Below are 27853 nucleotides of genomic sequence, written 5' to 3'. Positions count from 1 at the left end.
TCATGTATACGCTTGTTTAGAAGTAGGTCTGGCACTTTCCAGGCTAACATTGTGAATAAGAAACTGTTCCTAATGTCTTACCTGGCAAAATAAAGGTAAAAAAAGTATCATTTTTGTTGCACAAATGATTCAAGCTTTATGATTATCCGAGCGGTACACTCCATCACTCTCATTGCCACTTCAGATGTGTATCTGTCATTGGGAATCTGTGGAAACGGCAGGAGATCAGGGTAGCGGGTTCTCAGGCTGTCTACACCATATCCCTCCAGGATCTGAACATCACTGGTGAGGCCTTTTAACTGGGAACCGTACTCCTCCACTTTTTGAGCAAGAGCAGTTGGTTTTACATCTTTGTCTGACTTTCCTCTAACTGCATAGTCAGCTGCTATCAGCGCAAGCTTTGTGGCTAGGTAGCATTTGAAACAGACCCACTCATTAGCATTTTTATGAAGGTCATTGCGAGCGGCAGAGTAGTTTGCTCTGGCTTGCCTCAGCCATCTGCGGGCCTCTACAGGGTTCCCAACAGTCTTAAAGGTTGGGGGTACAAAGAAGCGGTGTGAATGTGATGAGCCTGCATAGCTTGTGTAATGTTCCCTGAACTGTTGCCTTTCTGACTTGTGACTAGTTGCTTCTTGATTCCAAGATGAATAAAACCTCTGAAAAGAGAACTTTTCTGACTGGAAACGGGTTGATGTGGAGAAGGATCTCCTGGAAGCCCTGTCTGTATTTTGATGATCAGCCAAAGCTTGTTTTTCCATCCTATTGATCTCATTCTGCAGGTGCTTGAACACTTCTGTGGCAATGTCCAGATTGTCTGCATTTTTGTCTGGATGCCACTTGAGATACAGTCGGCGGATGATCTTTTTTCTCTCCATCTCTGGAAGCTTCCAAGCTTGTTCAACTACTAATGTCACTTCTTTCAGAATTTCAGGTAATGCATGAAGCTTTATCCTTATTGGAGACTGCCTCTTAGGAGGAGGTAGGTGGTTTTCTTTCCCCGAAAAAAGGGGAGGGATCATTCGTAGGACGGCGGATCGACTCTCTGGGCTTGTAGGAGTTGATGGAACAATATTGTCTTGGACATGGGCACTTTCTTCTTGTCTTGAAAATTTGTACAAGTCAAGGGAACTTACTATTTTGTATTCACTGTAACCAATGTCAATCTGGAAACATTTTCCAAGGAAACTTATGTTATCCTCCTCTTCTCTTTCTACTTCTTGGACAATGATTGCATATGTATAAATGGGCTGATAGGACCCAAATATATCTCCTCCTTCTGAGTCTACAAGGTAACCCACATATTCCCCTGGATAGAATACATTCATTGGATCCATGAGCAGTGTGTGGTGTATTTCAGCTGGTATTGGAGTTCCAGGGAGGGGTAGCTCAAGTTTTGAAGGTTCTGTTGAGTCATACTTGACGCCAAGGTTGTCCAGTTTTTCTGTAATTCTGTAGATGTCATTGCAGCCCAACATGGCTATCAAATAAGATGTGTCAGAAATCAAATTGTCTGTTGCAGATTTTAGTGTCATAGCTAATGCCAGAAGAAAGTTGATATCTTTGCTGTCTGAATGCTGGATGTAGAGATGAATCACAGCAGTCCCATATCGCTTTAGGAAAGCAAGCGTTTCACTGCGACTGTGTGGAATGGGACTGGACCCTTTCACTCTTAAAGTTGTTTGGAGTTTCTCAAAACATGACACTTTGAGGCCCTCACAAAGTGCTTTGCACAAACGTATGGCTTTCTCTTCATTCACTAAATATGCATTATCGTTCTCATGTTTCATAATTCTGATCAAACCTGTGATGAACTGCTCTGATGACAGCAGCAGTTGAAGGCGACCTTGTAGAGAACAAAGAGCTCCAAACTGACACATTTTTGGAGAATCCTCATCAAGTTGCTCCTCAAGAATGCTACTCAACAGTCTGGGTCTTAGTTTTTGTGGCAGTAGCATAATAAGTTTTGTGTGGAAAGAATGGTCTTTGCCAAGATAACATTGGCTCATGTCAACAAGCATCTGAACTCCAACATTACCTTGTATCCTGCTTTTGTAGTGAGGGGCATCATCAAACACTAGGATATTGGATTTTGCTAGCCTCCCATCATGACTTGGCAGGTAAAAGATCAAATCTCTGAGACTTTCGAGATCTTTGCGAATTTCAACTGGATCACTGTGAAGAGACTTGAACAACCCTGAGACAACTCTTTTCACAGTTCTCATTTCATTTGGGTCAAGCTGCTTTCCCTCTGAACTTCTGTAAATTTTCCACAGCACTTCAACATATTGTTTGGTCGACACAACATCCTCTGTGCCAAGAAGTTTGAAAAGTTGATGAAAGGTGCCAAGTTCTAGGGGTAACTTGTACAAGTAAGGCTTGAAGTCAGATTCGTTGTCTAAATTGATGACAACTTCCTCGGGTTTCAGTAATTTCCAGCCATCTTCAACCATGACAAAAGCCACCCCATGGAGTAGGTGATGGAAATCTTGCTTGTCTGCACTGAGAAACTCATATGTGGATCTTAAAACTTTGTTCCTGGTTTTTACCATCTCATCATCTGGGTTGGATATGTTACAGATGTTTCTGCAGTTGCTTATGACTTTCTCTGGCAATGGGTCCAAATTGACTCCTAACATGTTCAGCACTTGGTCAAGTTGTTCCTGTACAGTGAGAGTGCTGTTCTTTTGTTCCTTTATGCACGAAGGTGTAGCTTTCTCAGGTAAGATTGGACAGGATGTCCAAAGCAAGTGAATAATATCAGTTTGTTTGAATTTTGGGTTTACTTGAGACCCACTGAAACGAATAAGCGGTAGTGTGCCACTCATCTCTTGGTATTGAGTATGAAGCTTGATGAGTTCTTTGGAAGCTCTTTCAGGGCACAGAAAAGGTATCATTGAGAGTTCTTTGAGAAAGGTACCTTGAAACAGATCTATCCTCTCTTTGAAAACATGGTTCAAAAGGATATCAACAGCATTTTGTGTTTTTTCTTTGGTCCAACTCTCTGTTAGGGCTTTGATGCTGACCTCTTTTGCAAACTGAAGAATCTGCTGCTGTGAAACCTCATGCTTGAGACCAATATTTCTCAGAAATGTTATCCATGACGTCAGCAACAATGTCCCATTCTTGGGCTTTGTTACTTGCTCTACTTTCTTAAAAAAGTCGTTAGGTATAAATGATTTTGCAGGTAACATAGCTTTAAATACATTTACTGTCTCATCGTAGAAAAACTTGGCTGGTCTGAGTCTGTTTGAGTAGTCATAGATAAATGAAAGCCCCTCTAATTTTTCATAGAGCTGATCCCTTATCTTGCAAGGTTCTTCCATTGACATAAGACTTTCCTTCAAATAGACTATGTGCTCAATTTTGGCGTCATAGGAAAGACTGTCAAATTTTGGCAAGAGGTGATGAAGGTAAATTTCAATGTCACTGACTGGTACACAGCAGAGGAAGGTGTACAGTTCTTTCAGTTGTGGATTGTCAGCAAGAAATGCACAGGAGGATGTTTGAGCCCATTTATCTATGTCTGCAGTTGGGATATTTTTTGCAAGTATGTAGTTTGCTCCATAGTTTGTGATGCTGATGTATCTCCCACAAACTGACTTGTAGCATGGGAGCAGTTTTAGGCTCTGTGCATCTTCTTGTGAGAGGTTAGGCAGGTTACAGTTAAAATATAGCAGAAGAGCCTCAAAGTCCTTGTCAATGAGGTTTGCTGTTTTGAATGCTGATGTCTGAATCATGTACTCCACAGCTTTCAGAATGCTTGATGGATTTTCAATGTTAGCTGTGTGTTGTGCCAGAAAAGACATGATTGGGTTTTCTTTAGCACAGATTTTGTTTACTGCAAGCTGGATGCACCCTGCTTTCATTAGAGTGTGGAAGACTTTGTCATTCTGGCCTTGTGGTAAAATGACAACGTGCATCAAACTTAGAGGTAGAAGCATGTCGTGATCTGGAATGACAAGTTTCTCTCTTGCCATGAATTTCACTCCAGGTAGCAAAGCCCAGTCTTTTAGAATGTCAAGTACAGTGTTAAAGCAGGGTTTAATGTCCCCCTGATCTTGTTTAATGGCTATATTCTCACTGATGAAATTCCACACATTCTTTAGCCAAGATTCAGTTGGAAAGGTATCCTTCCACTTTACTGGGATCTTTGTTCGATACTCTCTTGATAGAACAGACCCTAGCAGATCACCAAAATTGCTGATGTCAAAGTTCTTTGCAACTCCGGTCTTCAACAGGATATTGCTGTACTTTATGTACAATGCATTCATAAACATTTCTTTCCTTGATGATATCAGTTCATGATGTGTTGTTAGGAATTTTGGTCTCTTGGACTCAAACACTTGAAGCGTATTGTCCATTGTTAATGACAGTGGCAAGCCCTCAATTTTGATCTCATCCACTTCCAAGTCTTTGAAAGAGTAGTCAACTAGAAGTTTTAAGTTATGAACTAGCTTGAAGCTAGACTGTTGGAGACGACAGGGGAGTTTACCAACATGACAAGATGTATCTGGTGATGAGAACGTGTGAAGAAAGCTGCGAACATCATTTGGTGTTACAAAACTGACTGGAATCCCTGAATCCTGCAAACATAAGAAAAGATTTGCTGTCTCATCACAGCTGTGAATCAGGTTGAAACCAATGTCAAGAAGCAAAGTTTTCAGCCTGTAGACATTTTCAGCCACAGACTTTCTTGAGGTTATGTTGTACTCTGTGTTTTTTAAGTGCTGAAGCTCATCTTGAAGCAGATTATCAAAAAAGGCTCTGCCTTTGTTTGTAGCGGACGTATTCACCCAAGAAATGTAAATGACAGAGTGCATGTCAGAGTTGTCCATCTGTACTGCTCTTACAACAGGGAGCAAACGCTTTAGATCAGCATGGATACAGTTGTACACAGCTTTAACCAGGCAGTACCAATCTGGCTGGATGTCAAGTCTGTTGACTGGAAAGAAGAACAGATATTTTCGCAACATGTCTTTCACACTATGAAGAGGTGCTCCTTGTAATATAGTCATAGTGGGGTCAGGACCTGGGAAGTATCTTCGCTTCAGTTGAATCAGCAATTCCACACAAGCTGGTGCTATAAGTGATGTCATCAAGTTGTTATTCCAGTCACTCCTTACCCCTACTCCATTGTCGTCTCTCCATAGATTTCTTCTGGCTGAGTCAAGAGCAAAATGCCCATTAACATGAAAAGGCAAGCCAGTCTCCAGTGAGAGAGGCAGGAAGCAGAAGGCTCTGTGGGGTTTTTTGTAGTTGTGGCTTACACATGCAGCTACACCTCCACGTGGAAACAGAGTTATGTCTTCATTTTTGTGAGCTGAAATGACACTTTTTGAGACAATTTCAATGTCAGGGAAGCCAGATCTGTTACAGATCATCCATGAGGTCAAGTTTCCATCAGTGTCCTCTATGTCCATTGTGTAAGTTATCTGTTGGACAGGGATGGCAGGAAGTTGCTTCTTTTTGGTCACACTGTCAATGACAGAGGCATGAAACTGTTTGCGTTTCAGTCGATCACCATCTGTTATTCTGGCTGTCACAGAATAGAGCACTTTAAGTTCACCAGATGCATTATCAATCTCACAGATTGATATTTTCTCCATGTGGTTGAGAAACATGAGTAGCTCTGCACCATCCATTTTTAACTTGTCTAAAAGGTTTTGCACCATTCTGTCAGATGCAGGGACAGAACTGATCTCTGACTTATTTGCCATCTCTTTGGAGCGAATAGGAAATCTGAACATTGTGCTGCGTTCCAGCTTAAAATGTGCTCCCAAGTAAAGATTCAAAACATCTGAAAATTGGGATTTAAAGTCTGAGTCCAAGTCTCTAAACATTCTTCCAGGACTTACAGATGTAGCACCTGGTGCATAATGAGCATGTGGATCAAAGATGCAGAGAATGTCATTGTTTGAGATAAAGGATGGGCAGTCAGTTATGTGATAGACCGAGTTGAAGCCTATGCCATACTGACCAGTTTTGCCAGGATTGGCCTCTTTTGTTCCTCTTCCTAGATTCTGAATACCTCGAATGTCATCCTCTGTAAACGGCTGATTATTGTATACACAGAGGGCAGGGCCTTGCATTGGGATCCATTTTTCATCAAATATTCTGTCAGAAGGGTGTGTCCTTGAATCAAACACAAAGTAGATTTCTGTGGCTTTGGCATCATCTGCATTTTGAAGCAGCTCTTTAAGCATTTCTTTTTCCGATGGATAGGCATTCAGTATGCTTTTAATTCTGCTTGTAAGTTTCTCTTTCTGTCCAAACTCACTGCCAAGAGGATTGAAGCAAACATTTGAGGCGTACCTCTCTAATGCTTTGTGTCGTTTTGGTACTGCTCCTAATTTTACTGCAACCTCTCTTGGAATGTCCCCATGACAGTATTTCACAGAAGAGTCTCTGACTTTGATCCAAGGACAGTCATTGTAACATAGTGATTTTGATGGTTGGAGTGTTAGATTGCAGTCTGGTAACAGAATACCACCAAGCTGAAACACTTGGCAGAACTCTTGGTTCTTATCTCTTATTAAACTCCATATTCCTTCACTAATTATTCTGCGACACAATTGGAAGTTTTCCTCTGTGAGTGCCTTTCGTCCGCACTCTTGCCTCACAGTTTCAAGCACTGCAGAGAAATCCTCAACTGTAAAGCTGGGTTGCACACCAACGTTTTCAAAGAGCTCACGAAAGCTGTTTCTGTATTTGTTTGGGAGCTGGTAAAGATGGGGGGCTGCATCAAAATTTAGGTGAAATGCAACTTTGGAAGGACTGACGTAGGTATTTTCCACCAAGATGGAGTTAAATGCTTTCAGTTCGTTGGTGATTTGACTTTTTATATTGCCTTCTCGTAGCATTTCCTCATGAAGAAACTTGTAACAAGCATTTGTTATGTTTTCTTGATACAGAGTGACACCATCAAATGACTGAGAAAGTTTCTTTAGTTGATTGATAACCAGTTCAACTGGGGGCTTCCTTATCAAGCCAATACTGTCTTTCACAGCTAATGACATTGGGCCACAACCTTTAAAGGATGGAGAATTCTCATTCAAGATTGGCTTCATCAAACACACTGTGTCCTGATGTTCAGTTGTGAAGAGCTCTTTAGGAGAGAACAAAGTTGTTGGAGAAAAGCTGTTTCCGTGCCATGGTAATGAGAATCCTGCAGGCCTCGTCAGAAATGGAAGAAACTTGATGTCCTGTAGCATCTCCAAGTAATCATCCGCTCCTGGGTCCCTCATTTTTAGTTTCTCGTCAATGAGACTGAGTAGTATACTACTACGAAAGCACGCAGCAGTATGCTCGTTTTTATTAAGTTCGATAACAGAATGAGCACGCTCAGTGAGGTCCTCCCAAGACAGATCATCTTTTACCATGCCAAGCTGCACTAGCTTCACTAAACACACAGGGTTTACATAGTCTTTGGAGGTCCCTTCAGCAAATCTTCCATCATCAGTACTGTAGAGTTTAGCAACCCTTCCCTCTGGATGAATGAGTTTGGAAGGTAAAACCAGTTCCTTGTTGGGACCAGAGCAAGGGATACATGGAGTAACTCTGAGAATTGATTCAAAGTCTTCCAGTTTATCATTCAAGACATAGTGCATCAGAGGATCTCTAAGCTCTTTATCAATTTCCTGAATGTGAGGAAAGAAGACTTCAGAAAAGAACTGCTTCTCTGTTAGGGTGTTTTCCATTAATTTTGATTTACATCCAGCATCTTCAAATCCCTCCTTCACCCAGTAAGGCAGTTCAACAGCACAGAGGTTTTGAGAGCCACTCTTCTTGAGGTATTGTAGAAATATCTTGAAAGCAGCAGGACCAATGTCTGGTCTGCAGAGTAAAGCATCATCAAGGAATCTGACATTTTTGATTGACACCCAGGATTTGCCATCTGGAAAAACCTTTGCCTGATCACTGTCACCTCCTTTGGCTATTTCTTGGTAGATCCCCTGGCTGATCAGTATGAAGTCATCGTGAACCTGACTTGGATCTGGCCATGCTGCATAGTAGCTGTAGTGAATCAATTCTCCATTTTCTGCCATTGAACGCAGCATTGCGAGGGCTGCTAAATAGGCTTGAACAATGACATGTCTCATGAAGACAGAGTTCCACTGTCCTTTGGTGTCAGTCTTCCAGATCTCTTTGCGGTTGGATGTAACTGCAAAGCAGCCATTAATGTGAACTGGTAGGCCTGTTTTGATTCTGAGAGGCAAATAGCAAAACACCTCTCCAATTGGTGTGGCATTTGTCTTCACAGTCCACTTGTGATTCTCTTCCTCTGATAGAAGAATAGCCACTCCTCCACAAGGTACTAGTCCAAGTCTTTTTCCACTGTCACTGAGGGAAAACTTAAGTGCCTCTTTTACATCCATGCATGAGCAAATGAGCCAGTTTGTGACATCAACTGCCTTCTGAGGCATTTCATCTGTCAATCTTCTTGCCTGAACACCTTTGGCTGCCATCTCAAAATACTGGTTGGGATCATCCTCTGAACCACGGAACAATGGAGAGTGGAGATCAACAATGCGTTTGAAAACATTATGAAACTCCTCCACCACAACACGTATGATACAACCAGATTTGGGAATATCAGTGGGTACCTTATTGATGTTTGCCACTTTCTTCATGAGCTTTGCTGCAGATTTAAGGATGCTCAGAGGTCCATATGAGGCTTTGCTTGACCACACACTTTTGTTGATTGCAACAACAATTTGTGCTCCAGCTGGGTTTGGTTCCTCATATTTCAGGTACTTTAATACCATACTTCCAACATGCTGAGTGAAAAGAATAAACCGATGACCACATATGCTGAATTCATCAACCAGAGAATAGATATCTGTGGTATTATAGTACAGACTACTGATTTCACTAACTGATGCCTCTTGCTCTGTTCTGAATGGTAGTCTGAACAAAGTACCATTGTATTTGTATGGTGAATCCTGAGCTAAAGGCAGCTGGCAGTTGAAAACATTAATGAAAGGTTTGAACTGATTGGGAAATTTTCTCAGCCTCTTTTGTTGTTTGCTCCAGTTAATTTTGATCCCTGGATTAGACCTGTCCCTGATGTGTTTGCTGATGTGATTGATGTTCGGATCAAACATGATCATAAACTCCCTGCTCATAATGATGGGGATATCAGTAATGTGATAAACAGAGTTGAAACCCAAGCCAAACTTTCCAACTTTGTCTGCTTCACATCTCTTCACTGATCCACCAAGCCTTGTGATGTTCAGAAAGTCGGTGTCTGTGAACACAGCATTATTAAAAGACCACAATGAAGGCCCGTGGCAAACAATCATGCCAGGATCAAGGAGATTTTCTCGGATGTCAATGTTTTTTCTCATGTCAATGAGAAAACTGCACTCTGTTGCACTGGCATCATCAGCATTCTGGAGAAGCTCTTTGAAAATATCTGCAACAGATGGATATTCTTCCAATATATTTTTTATTCTCACAGTTAGAGGTTCCTGTTGGCCTGACTGTTCAAAACCAAGGTTTTCTGGGTTAATCAACCTTGTGCTCAAACAGGGGACCTTCAGCCACTCAGCAGTTTTCATTGGGATGTCGTCATGGACCAGTATAATTGGTTCTGACGTATCTTCAAGTAAGTCATTTAAATCATCAACCTTGATGTCACAGTAGGTGCATTCATAAATGGGTTTCATTGCTAATTTGCTTGGGTCCTTGTAACAAAAAATTGGGACATGCATGTTAATGTCCGTGTGAATCTGATTGTTGTACAACCATCTTAGGATGTTGATCAAAAGTAAAATATTGTGTTTGCTTTCCTCTTTGGTCATTTCTCCTTTGCATGTTCTTTGAACAGTAGTGATCACTTCAAACAAATGGCTTGGGACAACCTCTTCAATTGAACCACAAAACTTGAAGAGTTTGTGAAACTTTCTCATTGTTTTGGGTAGAGAGTACAGATAAGGCTGCAGGTCTAGATTGGGGAGGGGTTTTAGAACTGTCTGGCCGGGTGATGAGAAAGTCTTTCCTGTCCACACCCAATCAAAAGGAAGTGATTTCATTGCTTCCCTTGCATCCTCAAGATGAGCCTGCATAAAGCCATAAATCTCAAACAAGATCTGCTGAAACTGATACCAGTCCTCTGTGGTAAATGCTTGAGATTTGTGCCAATCATTCACAGCTTTCAAATGCTGTAATACTTGATCCACCTGCGGCTCTATAGTGAGTTTCAGTGCCTTCTTCAATCCTGCTGATATGTGTTCAACCAGTGCAACTGAGGATCCTAGAAGGACTGCATGGGACAATTCACACATCTCAGACAGGGAACAAATACTAAGAGTATCTCCAACCCAAGCAAGAGATTTAGGGTAAGTTAGAGGTCTTTCTTTACAGACGGGTACCCATTTCAGTTGTAGCAATGATGTCTGAACATCTGTTGATTTTATCAGCTTGGTTTGTTTGTTAAGTATTTGCAGGAGTGTTTGTGACTTTTTGATTATTAAGTCCCACTCAGGCTCCTCAGTGTTTTGCAACTCTTCTATATTTTTGGCCACTTTAAACACATCGTTTTCAGTGACCTGTACCTCATTTCTTAGCCCCAGCTGTCTGAGTGAATGGAGGATATCAGGAGATGTGGTGAATGTATTTGTGGGAAACCTGGTTTTCTCTTCCATGTAAAACAGATGCTGTAAAATCTCTAGTTCTGGATCAAAAAGATCTGAGGCTTTAACAGACTTCCCAGAAGGCAACTCAATGAATTTGAGGGCAGAAAGCCATCCTATCACAGATGGGTTTTCATTCTTCAACAATGCCAGGTGTTTAAGAGCCCAAAGCATAATTTGGGTGGTTTCATCCTTTGAATAGAAACCTTTCTCAATGTCCTGAATAATCATCTTCAAACATTCTGTAGTTTTCACTTGTTCAACATTAAGCATCTTAATGAGACGAATTGATTCCTCATCTTGGCAAGTTACAAGATTTTCAGATAGTTTTACATGTGGTGGATACTTGGCCCTGTGATGTAAAGCTCTTGCACCTCTCAGTGATGTAAATGCTGAGCTACTTTCAAAACAGGTTCCTACTTTCTCAAAGATGGGGAGATCAAGCAGGGAGGGCTTTTCCTTTTCTGTGATGTCAGACAAACCTGCAAGAAAGTTTCTGAGCACTATTTTCTCTTTTGTTGAGAAAGAAGAAACAGTGTTGGATAATCGCTGTGAGGACAATCTGCTCATAATTTGCAGAAGCATACTTGGAGAGCATGGGTGGATGTAATTCTTAAGTAGAGGGTGCTGCAAACACAAATCCAGCTTTTTTATCACAACTCCTCCAAGCTTTTCCAAAATGCTGAGAAGGCTTTCAGAAACTGGTGTCCCTTCATCATCCACATGAATTATGGGCGAAGGAGTTTTGAGACGGAGAAGTTTAACCGTGCTCGTGGTTTCCTTAAGTGGTACGAGTGGGATTAAAGGCATGTCTTCAAAGGTGTTTAAGTCGTCAGCAAAATGTATATAGAGATGCTTCCAAATCATCTTTAACCAGGAAACTGTAGGATGCTTCAACTCCCTGTTTCCAGGTTCCCACTCAACACTGAAGTCTCTTGATGGCCAAGCTGCGGACAGGATCTCTTTGACGAGCCGAGATGATCGTTCAGGGTTCAACACTTGCAGCTGAGTGCAGGGGCGTCCTGTAAAAATGATAAAAAAACCACCATAATCAGTCTCACCTATTATTCAAAATAATGCTAAATATTGATTGACAAGTTGGCTTGTTAGTCTTGTTTCAGGAAGCAACCATTTCAGGCAACAGTGTATTGTGGTGTAAATGATGTACGCAGGCAAGGCTTTACACATCATGAATGAAATGTTTCTATTTCATTTCTTAGAGTCTGACTCAATTTTCCTTTAATAAATTAAGTAGACTACTTTATTTAAATTAGGATAAAATATAACGTCATGTGGTTAGTTTTGAAACAAATTACAAAGCAACACTTCAAAAATGCATTCATTAAAAATATATATTTGGATAAAAATCATACACAACATCTAGCAGTAATGTTTCTTGCAATATTCAGGGCATGCAAATTAACTTGTACAAACTTGCAACCCCAATTTTTTTTTTATCTTAAATCAAAATCCTATTAATTTCAATAACATTCCCAATATTTTAGTGCACAGGAAGCAGTTGCTGTGAAGAAACATACAAGTACTAATTTCCAAACTGAGGAAAAAAATACAATAATAATCACGCAGGTCTGAATTTGAATTTTTTGCTTAAAGAAAGAAAAACAGAACCTAAACATGTGAGCTGTTTATTTTCTGTTAGTTCTTGGATTATAGCCACACAATAGTTTTGGTTAATAATAAAGACATATTTGACAGACTTTAATACCTACCTGAACATCCCCAAAGAAAATGTTGCACTGTAATTCAAATGACAAATTTGAGTTATGGGAGATTAACTTTACTCTCTCACGGAGTTAAAAAAAAAAAAAACTCTTAAAAAAACTACCAGTGTATAATTCTATTACAAATAGTTTCTAGGAGTGAAGAAGGGAGGCAGGAAGGAAAAGGTGAGGTAACATGATGTCTGTGGATCTGAATATCTCCAACACGGCACTCTGTCATCATCAACCAGAGCAGACAGCAGAGTAAAGGTACTTAAAACTAACAATAAAGACAATAACTATGAACAAAATATCTAAACAATTCTCCAAAAGCAATGTCTTTTTTTTGTTAGCAAATTAATAAAAGTTAGTACTGTATTGTATAGTTTTAGCTTTGTTAGATTATGTTTTTCTTTTTGGGTTAACTTGACATCTTCTACTCATCTTTTGTTGTTTGTTTTAGTGCCTCTCTAACGGCTGAATACAGAAGCTGATCTTGTGAAATAGTTAGGTTTGATGACCAAAACAGAACCCATCCATGAATCTTCATCCTCACTACTTCCCTGCTCTGTAGTTCCATAAACTGTCTATCAGCAGCGAAGCAGATTTAATGCTGTAGAGTAAGATGAACCTGTGTTACAGCATGGCTGAACCCCCACAACCTCATCACAGGAGTGCATGGACATTTCAGTCTTTATATGAGATAGAGATTAACTAAATCAGTATTTCACAAGTAATACTGTGTCATTATTAGTATTATAGTTTGGACAGTGCTTTAAGTTGTTATAAAATTCTAACTGTTATAAAACTGTGATGGACTTGTAACTGTCAAGGGTGTATCATGGCTTTTGTACAGTGACTGCTGGACGCAGGCACCAGTGACCCCCGTGATCCACAAAGGAAAAACACGGGTAAAGATGGTGATTGGATGCATATATTACAAATTAAATTTATATTGTCACAATTATAATTTTATTGATCAAAATACACTGCCTGGCCAAAAAAAAAAGTTGCCACCTGGATTTAACTAAGCAAATAGATATAAGCCTCCTATTGGATAATTACTGCATGGATGATTATCTTTCAACTGGCAACAAGTTATTTAACCCAACTGGTGCAATGAGTTGCTTCTCATTTCTTAAACAACCATGTCGAAAGACACATCGTGTGGTCGTGGAAAACATGTCAGTCTGTTTGGGAAGGGTCAAAACATTGGCATCAAGCAGAGAAAACATCTAAGTTGACTGAAGAAACTACTAAAATTGATTCAAAATATCCTGATACATGCTCAATAATCCAGGTAGAAAAATCTAAAAAAGTTAAATCCTCTGGTCTAGAGGACCAGATTTTACTTTTTTAGATACTAAAATTGAGTTAAGAACTGTCCAACACATTATTAAAAACTGGAAGGATAGTGGGGACCCATCGTCTTTGAGGAAGAAATGTGGCTGGAAAAAAATTCTGAATGATCATGATTGGCGATCATTTAAACGTTAGGTGAAATCAAATAGAAGAAAAACAACAGTAGCACTCAGGGCTATGTTTAATAGTGAATGTAAGAGCATTTCCACAAGCACAATGTGAAGGGAACTCAGGGAATTGGGACTGAACAGCTGTGTAGCCTTAAGAAAACCACTAATCAGTGAGGCTAACTGGAAAAAAAGGCTTTAATTTGCTAGGGAGCATAAAGATTGGACTCTGGAACAATGGAAGAAGGTCACGTGGTCTGATGAGTCCAGTTCTATTTCGTATAGGCTTTTCCCTTTAAGGCTATCGCTAGTGGGTTTATCCCATCGCGCGCAGCGCAGCGCAGCGCAGCGCAGCGCAGCGCAGCACAGCACAGCACAGCACAGCACTGAAAACTTTAGTCCACGCCCACCTGCTATGTGGGCCTCACCCCCGGTCTGTATAAATTATGGTGAGACTGGGTAATCGGCTCCCATTTTTTCTTCAGCAAGCAACCAGCACTGATTTTACAAGAACACGATGTCCAGCACCACGATGTCCAGCACCATCCGCCTGTGCCCGTCCTGCAAGACCAGCTACATGCACGACATCTGTGAAGGATGCCTGGGTCCCCACCACGCTGACCTCGTCTCCTCCTGCTGTCTCTGTGACCTCCTCCCTCCTGAGGAGAGGCAGAGGCGAGCAGCCTTGTTCAAGGCTAACATCGAGGAGTGCCTCTCCGTGATGGGGGACTGTTTGCTGGACGACGCCATTGCCTTTTTTGACGCCGAGTCACGGAGCGAATCGGATGATTCCTCCGGAAAAGGCGAAGTCAGCAGCAGCCCCACTGCTCATTCCCTCCTGGAGAGCGTAGTGTTGGAACGGGGGGGGGGGGGCAGTGCGGATGCCCCACCCCACCCCCCCACCCTTTCCGCATTGGTTAACACACCGCTCCCAGCCGTCGGTGCCCTCCTCTCGGAGCTGCCCGGCATAATCCAGGAGGCGGCTGACACGAAGGGACTTTCAATCCCTCTCCTCCCCTCGCCCAGATCGGATGATCTAGTGGGAAGGTTTGGCTCCACCCTGGCTCGCCGCCCTGACCCCATCTGGCCTCGTTTCCCAACAGTGACGTCCTACTGGAACGAGGCTGCAGCCAGACCTGGTAAGCTGAGGGCGCCCGTCTCCACCTTCGCTCCCATCACCAGAGTGGAGAGGTTTACTGAGCGAAATTTTCCCTTGAGGCCCACACAGCAGGTGAGCGTGGACTAAAGTTTTCAGTGCTGCGCGCAATGGGATAAACCCACTAGCGATAGCCTTAAAGGGCTGCGCCTATATTCATAGAATCTGGGGTTACAGTACGTAACCAACAATTTACCCTGTTTCAGAGTGATGGGCGCATCAGGGTAAGAAGAGAGGCAGGTGAAGTGATGCACCCATCATGCCTAGTGCCTAGTCATCATTTCAAGATCTTGGTGAAAAATTAATGCAACCCTGGATGGAAATAGATCTTGTGACATTGCAGAAGCTTATCAAAACAATGCCACAGAGAATGCATGATGTAATCAAAGCTAAAAGGTGGTCCAACGAAATATTAGTGTGACATTTTTTTGGTGTCGACTTTTTTTTTTGGCCAGGCAGTGTATGTGCATGCTAAATTGTATAGTTGTTGCAGGATAAAGGAAGGCTGCATACACATCTACAATACTAACAGTTTGTTACAAAAATAATTTGTAAATTAAATACTGGTATACTGGATTACCTCTGCTTCTGGCAGCTTTCTTCAAACTGTCCAAAACGGAGGACTTCAAAGTCTCCAGAATGAAGCGATGCTCAAGTCCTGAATAGAGAGACCTTAAAATAAAGTGACAGATCTTCATTATATGCAAGACAACAAGCCTTGTGTTAAGATACCTAAGATACATTAAAAGGAAGTGTGGATGATTTAAGTTACTAGACAACACTTGTACAAAGTCTCTACCTTGGGTACTCTTCAGATGCAATGTAAATGGCGTCCTTTTCACTGACAGATGATGAAAATGTTGTAAATGTCTCGTCTTGTAGCGGAAGGAGCTCTAGTCCAATCAGGTCACTGTAATTGGCATCAGTGAGGATGAACTCCAGAAGCAGCAGCTTCTCCTGTGAGGGACCTTTGTGTTTGCACTTCCTGATGATCTGTCTCAGCAGAGTTGGAGTTACTTTTTTCACTTCAGTGGACTTTGTCATGTAGGCATCCAGGACAGAGTCCACTGCAGGTGGCACCTTTGCTACCTGCGTTCCTGAACTTTGGAGGTAGTTGATCACAGTCTCTGAAACATTAGTGTCTGTGTCCAGCTCTGAGAATATAGCTTGATCCACCCCGATCCACTTCTCACTGAGGGAATAGATGACCTGCTGCTGCAACAATTCATGAAAGAGTGGCTGGAGAATGGGTGTCCAACGGGTCTTCACCTGCTTCAAGTCTGGCCATGCCCTATATGTTCCTGTAGGGGACAAAGGGAAGTCTTGGTCCTTTTTTGTTTGTACCCTTTTTATAGTCTCCATTATGAGAATAAAATAAGCTCTAGGGATGACAGTGACTACAAGCAGTTCGTTCCACAGGGCAGCTGGATCCCTCCACTGGTCCACTTCCCGCCACTTGATGCTCCTACGGTTGTCTGTGAGCCCGAAGAAGCCACTGACATGAACTGGAAGCCCCGTCTGACTTTCCTCACCAGGTGGAAGAGGAAGGAAACAAAAAGCTTGTCCTGAGAAACCAGATGTGGCACCTTTATCGTCTTTGTTGATCATGGTCAGAGGCAAAGCAATCCCAATGATAGGCATGAACTTCAAATCGTCTGCTAGAGAGTCCAATTCAGCACACATTCCTCTCCCTCCAACTCCATTACAAACCAGCCATGCCTCTCTATGAGTCTCTTTAGCCATTTCATCCTGAGTCTCTATGCTGACCTGGTAAGTGACACATGTGATGGTGGTACTGGGAACTCCATTGCTGTAACTGTCTACAGCCTGACCCAGTATCTTCAGTGCATTCAATCTTTCAAGTTTATCATCACTTCTCTCTGTTGCTGTAACCTGAAACAACATGCGTTCAGTGCCATCAGACTCTCGCACATGTAGTGAGATCTTCTGGACACTCTTGAGGAAGAGGAGCACCGTGTCTGCATCAGCTTTGAAAGACTCAAACAGCTCTAAAACTTTTTCTTTGTTGTAAATGTTGCTGCTGAGCTGGGAAGGTCTGGTGCGAAGTGGGAAGCGGAACAGAGTTCCTGGAAAGCTGCCGTCCCTCATGTTTTTTTCTGAACTCCCAAACACTCCAAGAAAAGGTGCAAACTGGTCAGCTAGTTCTGTGATCTCCTTAATGTCTGTTTTCAAATTCCAGCACTGGCCAGACTCATTTACTCCAAACAGGGTCTGATGAGGGTCAAGCATTGCAATCTGGTCTCCACTAAATATACTGGGAACATCTGAAACACAAAACAATACATGGAAATTTGAACAATGTGTTTTTACTTTTTAATAGAGATTCTTCAAGACAAACAATGAAAAATGTAACCACTGACACTGCAATGCAACACCTCAAGTTGCCTTGACATAATGATATTAAATTAGACGTATCAGTAAAACACATGGCACCATTTTGCAGGTTTTTACATCAGTAGAATTTTTACAACCATTACTTACAACTATTATTAATTATCAGCCTGTTTTTACCATGTGTGGGTTTTCTCCAGGTCCTTCAGTTTCCTCCCACAGACCAAAAACATGCATATTAGGCTGATTGGTAACTCTAAATTGTCCCTAAGTGTGAGTGAAAGAGTGAATGGAGGTTTGTCTCTGTGTCCCTATGATGGACTGGAGACGTGTCCAGGGTGTCCCCCGCCTCTCGCACAGTGACTGCTGGATATGGGCACCAGCTTCCCCCGCGACACAAAATGGAAGAAGCGGGTAAAAGTTAGTGGATGGATGGATGGAATTTTTACAGAAGATAATTGCCGCCCAATGCCAAAGGTGATTCGTATCTTGAACCACAGGACAGATTTTATCGAAGCTCTCAGAAAATAAGCTAAGCAACATTAGCCAACACAAAAATAGTTAAAAGTCAAATTTACAGATAATGAGAAGATCTGGTGCGGTACTGGTTGAGAGTCATTGAAGAAAGCATACTCTGAGCAAATTCAAAAAAGTTCAAGCCAAAAACAACTGGACTTTATCTTGTAACAGAAGACGTTTTGCTTCTCATCTGAGGAACTTTCTCAATTCAAAGAACAGAGAGTGTGGGGTTCGAGTTATAAAGCTGAGGTAAGCTAGCTACATCTGACTGACAGATGGACAACTCTGGTCACTGGATGAAGTTCCCGATAGGTGTGATAGGTGTTTCATCCATGTGACCAGAGTGGTCCATCTGTGAGTCAGACTAACAAAGACCTAACAAAGCCCCATATATAAGCCCTATACCAAAAACATGCAAGTTAGGCTACCTTCAGGCCCAGGCCTCCCTTGCAAAAGAGATCTGTGATCTCAACGGGATTTGCCTGGTTAAATAAAGGTTAATAAATATTGTGAGGCGTAATAGGGAAATATGCATGAGTTTGATATGCTGAGCTAAGCATGAGCTTAGCTCAGCTTTATAACTTGAACCCAACACTCTCTGTTCTTTGAATTGAGAAAGCTCCTCGGATGAGACGCGAAACATCTTCTGTTACAAATAAAGTCCGGTTGTTTTTGTCTTTAACTTTTTTTAATTTACCATGTCCTGGATGACTGAACAAACAGATCATACAACATCTTTGTTTGAAATTTTAGCATGTAAGGTAGCAAGCATTAACAAATCTTACAAGATTTCAAGATCTCGCGATCTCGCAAGAGATTGTGCATAACATCATTGCCAAGGTGTGACCAAGACAGCTATAATTCTGCCCTTCTTATCATAACGTTGATTTAGTATAAAATGAAAGACTAGAAATATGCTTTTTTTTTTTTTTCAAATACTTCAACTATGACCTCATTTTAAAGTAAAGGCAGAATTTTTTGTGTTAAAAATGTCTCTTGCTGATTACCATATTTTTCGGCCTATAAGTCACGTTTTTTGCATAATTTACACGCCCTGTGACTTATACACCGAAGCAACATATTTATGGATTTTTTCCCCATATTTATAAATCAATTTTTGGCTGAGATATGACCATTTTCATTCATTCTGACTGAAAATATTGAACACTACCATTTTCAGCTGCTAGATGGCACTCGTGTATAGCATGCCGTTGTGTCATGCAATAGGTAAAAGTGGCTACTAATGACATAATCAGCTTGACATAAACTTCCACCTTCGTCCAGCTTGCCTGGAGCAACCATCAAATAAGCTTCATTTCGTTGCGCCGCCCCTGCAAAATGCAGTTGATTTGACCATTGAACTGCATTGATCAACTGAGACACACCTTTGCTATAATGTCGAGCAAACAAATTATTGTTTTAGGTGCTAATCTTGTTAAATTTTGAAGAAATGCGCAGCGTTCCTCCTTCCTGATTTCCTCCCTCAGAGCGCGCTCCCGAGCACCGAAGCAGCGGATACTTTTGAAAATGCAGCTGATTTGACCGTCAAAGTGCATTTATTAAGGAAAAGTTAAACGGAGACACACCTTTACTATAATTTCAAGCAAACAAATAATTGTTTTTAAGCGTTAATCTTGTTAAATTCTTGATAAAGTCCTTCCGAGCACGCTCCTGCGGCCGCCATTTAGCAGCCAATCGATTTTTGGCACAACGCTGGCCCACATTTCCAGGTTGTCAGCGGTGACGCATAACAAACGCAACACGTCAGCGGTGATGCATAATAGATGTGACGTATACGGCGAAGCGACTTATTTATGGATTTTTCCACTTTACTAGACATATTTGGACTGATGCGACTTATAGGGCGGAGCGACGTGTATAGTGGAAAATACGGTAATAGGAATCAATAATTTAAACAATGTGAGTTTATACATATATATATATATATATATATATATATATACAGTATATATAGTTCATTAGTGTACACAGAAAACAGCTAATATGATTTCTAAAGACACTTTCTGTATGACAATGGTATATTTAAATTATGTTATTATTTATTTGTTAACCTTGATTTAACCAGGCAAATCCCACTGAGCTCATAGAGCTCTTTTGCAAGGGAGGCCTGAACGTGAAAACAGCCTTACATACATGTTTTTAAACTGTGGGAGGAAACCAGAGCGCCTGGAGAAAACCTCCGTGAGCATGATGAGAACATTGTATGCAAATTCCACACAGAGAGACCCCAGGTCCAAACCGGGGACTGAACCCAGGAACTTCTTGCTGTGAGGAAACAGTGCTAACCACTTAGCCACATTTATCCGACAGTTCTCACCTGTAATGTGATATACAGAGTTGAAGCCAATACCAAATCGTCCAACTTTCAGAGGATCATCTCGTTTCCTGCTCCTTGCAATCTCCTGAATCCCATTCCAGTCTTCCTCAGTGAACACAGCGTCATTGTACACGTACAGCGCTGTTCCTGCATGTAAGCATTAACAAGCTCAAAAGACTGAAGCGCTGATTCAAATTTAGTTCAGAATGCCTGTGGTAAACAACGAGTGTATCTTAAAACAATCTGTAATTTAAAAATCCATGAACTGACACTAGTGACTAAACTAAACATGTCGTATTGCTAGTTCACAGCGACATGGCTGGAGAAACCACAACTCAAACTGCGTTGGTGTAACTAGGTGGGGAAAAGCTATTTGTCCAGAAACAGATTTAAATACCACATTTAAAGATTTCCTTATCGCATTCATACACTAACGTGGTGCACTAACATGTTTCCTGGCGTGTGCTCTGCGTGTTCTGGTAGATGTAAATTTCTGTTAGTTATTCATGGTAGTTTGGCATATCTTTTTATTGTATTGAAACAAGTTTGTTTGATTTAAAATGACATTTCTTTAATGGTAGATAAGCAACTTGTGTAGTGTTAAGTGACAAAGTGATGACTATTTTATTTATTTATTTTCTAATAGCTGTCACTGCCACATGTTATTTCATTTATTGTACATACTTTTACCATATTTTATGTTATTTATTGAAAAAATGAACAGGAAACTGACAGCCCACAATAAAAACTAAATTTAAATTTAGAGAGTGTGGTCATATAGCCCCAGCTTCACTTGTTCTAATGATTCAGTTGTTAAAAAGACAAGAGCCTAAACATATACACTATAAAGAGCAGTGCCACTACTCACTTGGCTAACCTGTTTCCTTAAACGATCAATAATTGCTAACCTTGATGCTGAGCCATGTCAGGTGACCACAGTGATTCCAACTCGTACTCCGTCTCATCATACAGAAACTTGATCTCTGTCGCTCCAGCATCCTCTGCATTTTGGATCATCTCCTTCAAATTAGAACAATGGGCAGTAATTAAAGTAAGATCCTTGCAGTGAAACTGGAGAAGCAGCACATCATCTTATTGACCATAGGCATTTAGGTAAAAGCCTTGAAGTACAAAGAAGGAATAATTAGGAAGAATGGTTCAGCTTTTGGACTTCAAGCCTGGTAGTGCACCATAATTCACAATATAGCTGACAGCACCAAGTCAGGAAAAAGCAATGCGATGTCTTGTTGTTCGTGCTTGACAAATGTTCTCATTCTGAATCTAAACACACAAAAGTGAAACTCTTATTTTGCATAGAGTGAAATATTTCCAGCCTTTATTTCTTGTAATTTTCATGATTATGGTGTACAAATAATGGAGAAAACTAAACTCAGTGTCTCTGTAAATTAGAATATTCCACAGCCAGCTTCTGGTACCTTTGTCAGTGTGGGCAGGAGCCAAGTCCTGCTGGAAAATGAAATCAGCAACTCCATAAAGCTCGTCAGCAGAAGGAAGCATGAAGAGCTCTAAAGTGTCCTGGTAGATGATGTGTTGACTGGACTTCAGAAAACACAGTGGACCAACACCAGCAGAGGACATGGACCTAAAACATCACTGACTGTGGAAACTTTACTCTGGACTTCAAGCAACGTGGATTCTGGGCCTATACAGGTGCTGGTCATAAAATTAGTATATCATGAAAAAGTTTATTTATTTCAGTAATTTCATTCCAAAAGTGAAACTTGTATATTATATTCATTCATTACACAGAGACTGATATATTTCAAATGTTTATTTATTTTAATGTTGATGATTATCACTGACAACTAATGAAAATCCCAAATTCAGTATCTCAGAAAAATAGAATATTGTGAAAAGGTTCAATATTGAAGACACTTGGTGCCACACTATAATCAGCTGATTAACTCAAAACACCTGCAAAGACCTTTAAATGGTCTCAGTCTAGTTCTGTAGGCTACACAATCATGGGGAAGTCTGCTGACTGGACATGTGTCCAAAAGACGACCAGTGACGCCTTTCACAAGGAGGGCAAGACACAACAGGTCATTGCTAAAGAGGCTGGCTGCCTCCAAGTTGAAAATTATTATGATTGAACTAATTGTTTGAAAAAAGGGGCAGATATAATAAGATATTTTCTTCTTTCTGCTGCCTTTCATTTTAAATCTCTTGTATTTTTTTATATTGTTATGGAATTGTTTTGTATTTTTAAAATGAATAAACTTTATACCATATCATACCAAGTTGACGTCTTTTTTGAAAACATTTAATGTGTAACGTATGCCCTGGACTTTTATGTTGTAAATATAATATGCCCCTTTAGGTGTTTTTTTGTTGTTGTTTGTTTTGTTTTATTATTAATTTTGGGGTTTTGTTTGTACGGTTTTATTTATTTTATTTTGTATTCTTCTTATTTGGTTAGATTTGTTCGCTAGTTGTAACTTTGTAAACACGTAGTGCGAACACAATGTTTATATTATGGTACCCTTTTTAATGTTGTTTGTATACGTTTAATAAAAAATAAAAAAATAAAAGAGGCTGGCTGTTCACAGAGCTCTGTGTCCAAGCACATTAATAAAGAGGTGAAGGGAAGGAAACGATGTGGCAGAAAAAAAAGTGTATAAGCAATAAGCATAACCGCACCCTGGAGAGGATGTTGAAACAAAACCCATTCCAAAATGTGGAGGAGATTCACAGAGTGGACTGCTGCTGAAGTCAATGCTTCAAGAACCACCTGGCTCAGAAGTATGCAAGACAAGGGGTTCAGATGTCACATTTCCTTGTGTCAAGCCACTCTTGAACAAGAGACAACATCAGAAGTGTCTCGCCTGGGACTGCTGCCGAAAGGTCCAAAGTTATGTTCTCTGAAGAAGTAAATGTTACATTTCCTTTGGACATCAAGGTCCCAGAGTCTGGAGGAAGAGAGGAGAGGCACAGAATCCACATTGCTTGAGGTCCAGTGTCAAGTTTCCACAGTCAGTGATGGTTTGGGGTGCCATATCATCTGCTGGTGTTGGTTCACTGTGTTTTCTGAGGTCCAATGTTAACGCAGCATCTACCAGGAAGTTCTAGAACACTTTATACTTCCTGCTGCTGACCAACTTTATGGAGATGTAACAACAGGACTTGGCACCTGTGCACGGTGCCAAAGCTACCAGTACCTGGTTTAAGGATCATGGTATCCCTGTTCTTCAGTGGACAACAAACTCACCTGACCTTAACTCCATAGAAAATCTATGAGATAATGTGAAGAGGAAGATGTGATACACCAGACCCAACAATTCAGAAGAGCTGAAGGCCACTATCAGAGCAACCTGGGCTCTCATGACACCTGAGCAGTGTCACAGATTGATCGACTCCATGCCACGACGCACTGCTGCAGTAATCCAGGCAAAAAGAGCCACAACTAAGTATTGATGCTGCACATGCTCATACTTTTCATGTTCATACTTTTCAGGTGGCCAACATTTCTAAAAATATATTTTTTATTGGTCTTAAGTAATATTCTAATTTTCTGAGGTACTGAATTTGAAATTTTCATTAGTCGTCAGTTATAATCATCAACATTAAAATAAATAAACATTTCATAGATATCAGTCTGTGTGTAATGAATGAATATAAAATACAAGTTTCACTTTTTGAATGTAATTACTGAAATAAATAAACTTTTTCAAGATATTCTAATTTTATGACCAGCACCTGTAAACTCTTCCTCCAAACTCTGAAATCCAGATTTCTAAATGACAAAGATTTACTTTCATCTGAAGAGGACATCAGACCACTGAGCAACAGTCCAGTTCTTTCCCTCAGCAGCTAAGACACTTCTGATGTTGTCTCTGTTTCAGGAGTGGCTGGACTTGAGGAATGAGACATTTGTAGCTCTTGTCTAGGAGTTCATCAGCTGTTTAGGGTGTGACAATATTGAACCTCTTCACAATATTCTAATTTTCCTGAGATACTGAATTTTGTTTTATCATTATTTGTTAGACATAATCGTCAAAATTACAAGAAACAAACACTTCAAATATTTCACTCTGTGTGTAATGAATCTATGTAATTTATGAGTTTCACTTTCTGAAATGATTGACAAAAAAATTGAACTTTTTCACGATATTCTAATATTTTAAGATGCACCTGTATCAGGTTCAACTGCCTTCCCCTCCTTAAACCTCTTCAAAAATGTCCAAACTTCACCCTCACTAATCTTTCCCATTTCCTGCTCCCCATTTCGATTACCTCTGCTTGTCTTTCTCTTTCTCTTCATTCATTAGATCCTCAAAATATCCATAATAATGACCATCACACTCTCCTCACTTGTTATAACATTACCTTTTGTTATCTTTAAAATCCAAACCTGTCTGAGATGTCTGGATGGATGGAAAATCCTAACCTGCTGCACATCCTTTCCACCCTGATCCCTCTGTCTCACGAGTTGATACAAACCAAAGCCCCGTCCCTTTAACATTTGTTACAAGGAAAACTTTGTGTATTTTTTATTAAAAATAAATAAATAAATTGAAGGGTATCAAATTTTAAAAAGGGCACAAGGGTTAAAACCATCTTAAACTTTTAAGAAAGTTTGGCTGCTTGGAAACAAATTATACACAAATGAGGGACGGCTTGAGACTTTTACAGTAGTGTACATGTAACTACTAAATGAATATTATGAATTACACTGAAGGGTTGAACATGTTGCTGAAAATACAAGATGGCTTGCCTTTGGACTTCCCCTTAGAGGTAGGACACCCTTAAAAATTCCTAAGTCAAAATTAACTTGTGAAAAAAATGTTTGCCATTTCTTTAAAAAAAAAAAAAAAAGTATGGTTAAGTCAAACATTTATTTTTTGTAACATATGTAAGATAAATGCCCAGTCAGCTAAAACTTGGAGAAATAATAAAACAAGACACTTACTTTCAGAATCTGTCCACCCTCAGGGTACCTTCTCAAAATATCCTTTAAAAATTCCACTAGTGGAGGTGTAGTCTGTCCAAACCTCCCTGTAACAGACACACTGGGTAAGATTTAATGAAATGACACGAGCTTCTCTTGTTGGAAAGATCCAAATATTTTCATTTTACCTCCTCCTTTTAGGCCTCTTCCCTGCAGTGTGACAGATATGTCTGGACTCCCTGCAGGCACCAAGGTGCCAATCTGCACACGGTCATCCAGCTGTGGAGGTAAAGACAGGAAAAAAAAAAGATGCAAATATTACACTGAAACAGAAATCTTCTGTGCACAATCCGTTTCAAAACGTGTGTAAAATATAAACCGCGAGCAACGTCAGACAGCAAATTCAATTTTAGGGGAGTGGACAATAATAAATCTGTGTTAATCACGACACAAATAAAACTAACCAGAGCTTTTAATGAACGCAATAAAACGGTGTGCAGCTTTCCTTTAACGCCAGCGCTCTTGTTGTGGTGAATTATTGCTCAATGTAGGACAGAAAATATTTTGCTGGTACATGTTTCAAAAATCGATGCAGGGGTTGAGTCAGAGTCTGCACCAGGTCTGGTGATGACGTTCAAGGTGACATTGTCCTGCTGCACTCAGCACTCTGACCACAAAACGTGCTGCACAGCAAACTGAACCGGGAAGTAGAAAAGCTTCACCGCGTCCCATCGCAGGTAAAACAACACAACCCACGGAACAGGATTTATATTCCTCCAGAGCCAGATTAAAACTTTACAGGTGTTTTCAACAAATACAGTTAAAGGAACGATGCATTAGGCAAGAAACTCAACTGGAATAGTGTTTTAAAATCCTATTTTTCTCCCAATATGTCAATATGTTCCTCACATGGCATCCAGTGCAACGCAACAGTGTGTAGAAATATGCAGACTGGTTTCACGTCTGCATCTGTGAACATTTTTATACTGCTAATTTCTTTAAAATTCATCAAGTCCTTCCAAAGTGCGTTGTTTTTATTTTTGGCTTTGTCAGCTGACAGTTCTCTTTTATTGAAAGCATCCACAGAAAGGCTGATCAAGACAGAATGTTTCTTTTCAATGTACTTTTAAAACTATTAGCCCACTGGTGCATTCTCCTCCACTGGACTGCTCTCCATTTTTTATTGCGTCAGCTGAAAGGGCACAACTACTTGAAATATGCACATCCATTTTTACAGCACAATGGGAATATCATCATTATTGTGTTCTAGTAAATGCTTTAAATTGATGCCCTCACCATCAGCTTGGACACAATTTAAGACATAAATATTTGTTTGATATAAAGCTGACCTTAAAGTGCATGTGTTCATAGCTGGTAGGAGGAGTTTGAAGCTAATTTCTGCATGTGAGATCAGGACGGAGCGGTATGGGAACACCACCAGCTGGTGCTTTCCATCAGTGGAGCTCTGAGACACCGGGTCAGCTGCTGCTAGGTCAGACCATTCTCTGAGTACATGAAAAGCTAAGACCTTTGTTTGATCATATGCCATTTACATACATTTACAACAGCCAATAGATCGATCAACAAATACACACTGACCTCTGCCCCTCTTGACGTCAGCAATGACATCATCAGTAACAATGGAGCAACTCAATAACTTGGTAATGGAAAGAAGTGTCGGGACTCTTCAGACAATGAAAGAATTGTTTGCAGGAGCAATGAGGAAACAGGACCCATGACTGCTTTTCACAAATATCATGGAGAAAAATCTCATCTAGCGCGACAAATTGCAAATAAATCACAATAGATTCCAATTTTTAGTCAAACAAAAAAATACCCAAGAATTTTGACAAGGCTACACAGCAAAGCGTGAGAGGCGTATTGGCTGCTCAGATCCTTTGCACCAATGTGGCACATCCACAGCAAAGAACCTCCACTAGGAAACATTTCCGCTAACGTGGCTACAATCGCGCACAACATTCATACTCTGAAGGTGTTCCCGGTGCTCTATGGACAAACAAAACACACTCACCATCCTCCCGTTGTGAAGCAGCCGTTGCTCTCTGACGGGGAGGTTTGTTTCCTCGTACAGCAGTTGTTTGACATCGTGGACAGATGTGAAGGGGGAGACCTGGTGGGACCTCTGGCCAATGCACTCATGATGAACTGTCACCCGTGGCAACCTATAAAAGCCAGATGAAAACTTTAAAATTGTACCTTGTACTTACAGGTTAAACTTACATTTTATACATGATAAAATTCACATGTACAGTGTAGTGTTGCAGTCCATGAACAAAATTACGAGCTATAGTTGAACAAAAGAAGGGGGTGTCACATTTGATCCCTACTGTAGAGGACATTTGAGTCCTGCTGACAATCACTGATCAATCCTTTAGGCAGGAAAGAAACATGAGCATGTAAACCTCACAAAGGGCATTTGTTAATAGTGCTTTAAGAGATACCCTGATGCATGCTCAGTAATCCAGGCAGAAAAATCTAACAACATTAAGTCAGGTCCTCTGAACGGATGCACAAAGTAAAAAACTAAATAAAAATGTTGAAACGTTTCCTCTTTAATCCAAAAGACTTCTTCAGCCTGAGGAGCTGCACTAAACTCAGTCTTATAAATAGCACCTTCTCATAGTGAATCACCCAGTTTGTTGTCGACATCTAGAACCAGCAGGTCACATGATAAAGGAGGACCATCAGCCTAAAGACCAATTGTTAGCACCCTGATGGCCGCTTGCTATTAATT

At 40.6% G+C, this 27853-nt stretch overlaps 1 protein-coding gene across 1 annotated transcript; it reads right to left on the bottom strand.

Annotated features, from left to right (window-relative positions):
* Positions 1-27202, bottom strand: sacs (sacsin molecular chaperone). Its single transcript, XM_037678135.1, has 8 exons — positions 27131-27202; positions 25287-25377; positions 25120-25205; positions 21098-21209; positions 20190-20336; positions 15780-17265; positions 15561-15652; positions 1-11656 (listed from the first exon to the last, which is right to left on the bottom strand). The coding sequence occupies exons 1-8, from the start codon at positions 27131-27133 to the stop codon at positions 108-110; spliced, it is 13566 nt and encodes a 4521-aa protein (XP_037534063.1). The 5' UTR covers positions 27134-27202; the 3' UTR covers positions 1-107.
* Between the last annotated feature and the right edge of the window lie 651 nt (positions 27203-27853).

Source organism: Nematolebias whitei, chromosome 6 (genome assembly GCF_014905685.2).
Source record: "Nematolebias whitei isolate Nwh7 chromosome 6, NemWhi1, whole genome shotgun sequence".
Classification (NCBI taxonomy): domain Eukaryota; kingdom Metazoa; phylum Chordata; class Actinopteri; order Cyprinodontiformes; family Rivulidae; genus Nematolebias; species Nematolebias whitei.
The sequence above is the reverse complement of the archived record's forward strand: the minus strand, read 5'-3'. Positions and strand labels throughout refer to the sequence as shown.

Bases quoted from the DNA above. Each gene is read 5' to 3' on its own strand.
- sacs (XM_037678135.1), bottom strand. The intron at 20,337-21,097 runs GTTAGCAATTAT...GCTTACATGCAG, and splicing joins TGACATGGCTCAGCATCAAG to GAACAGCGCTGTACGTGTAC. The intron at 15,653-15,779 runs GTAGAGACTTTG...CTTTATTTTAAG, and splicing joins GCATCTGAAGAGTACCCAAG to GTCTCTCTATTCAGGACTTG.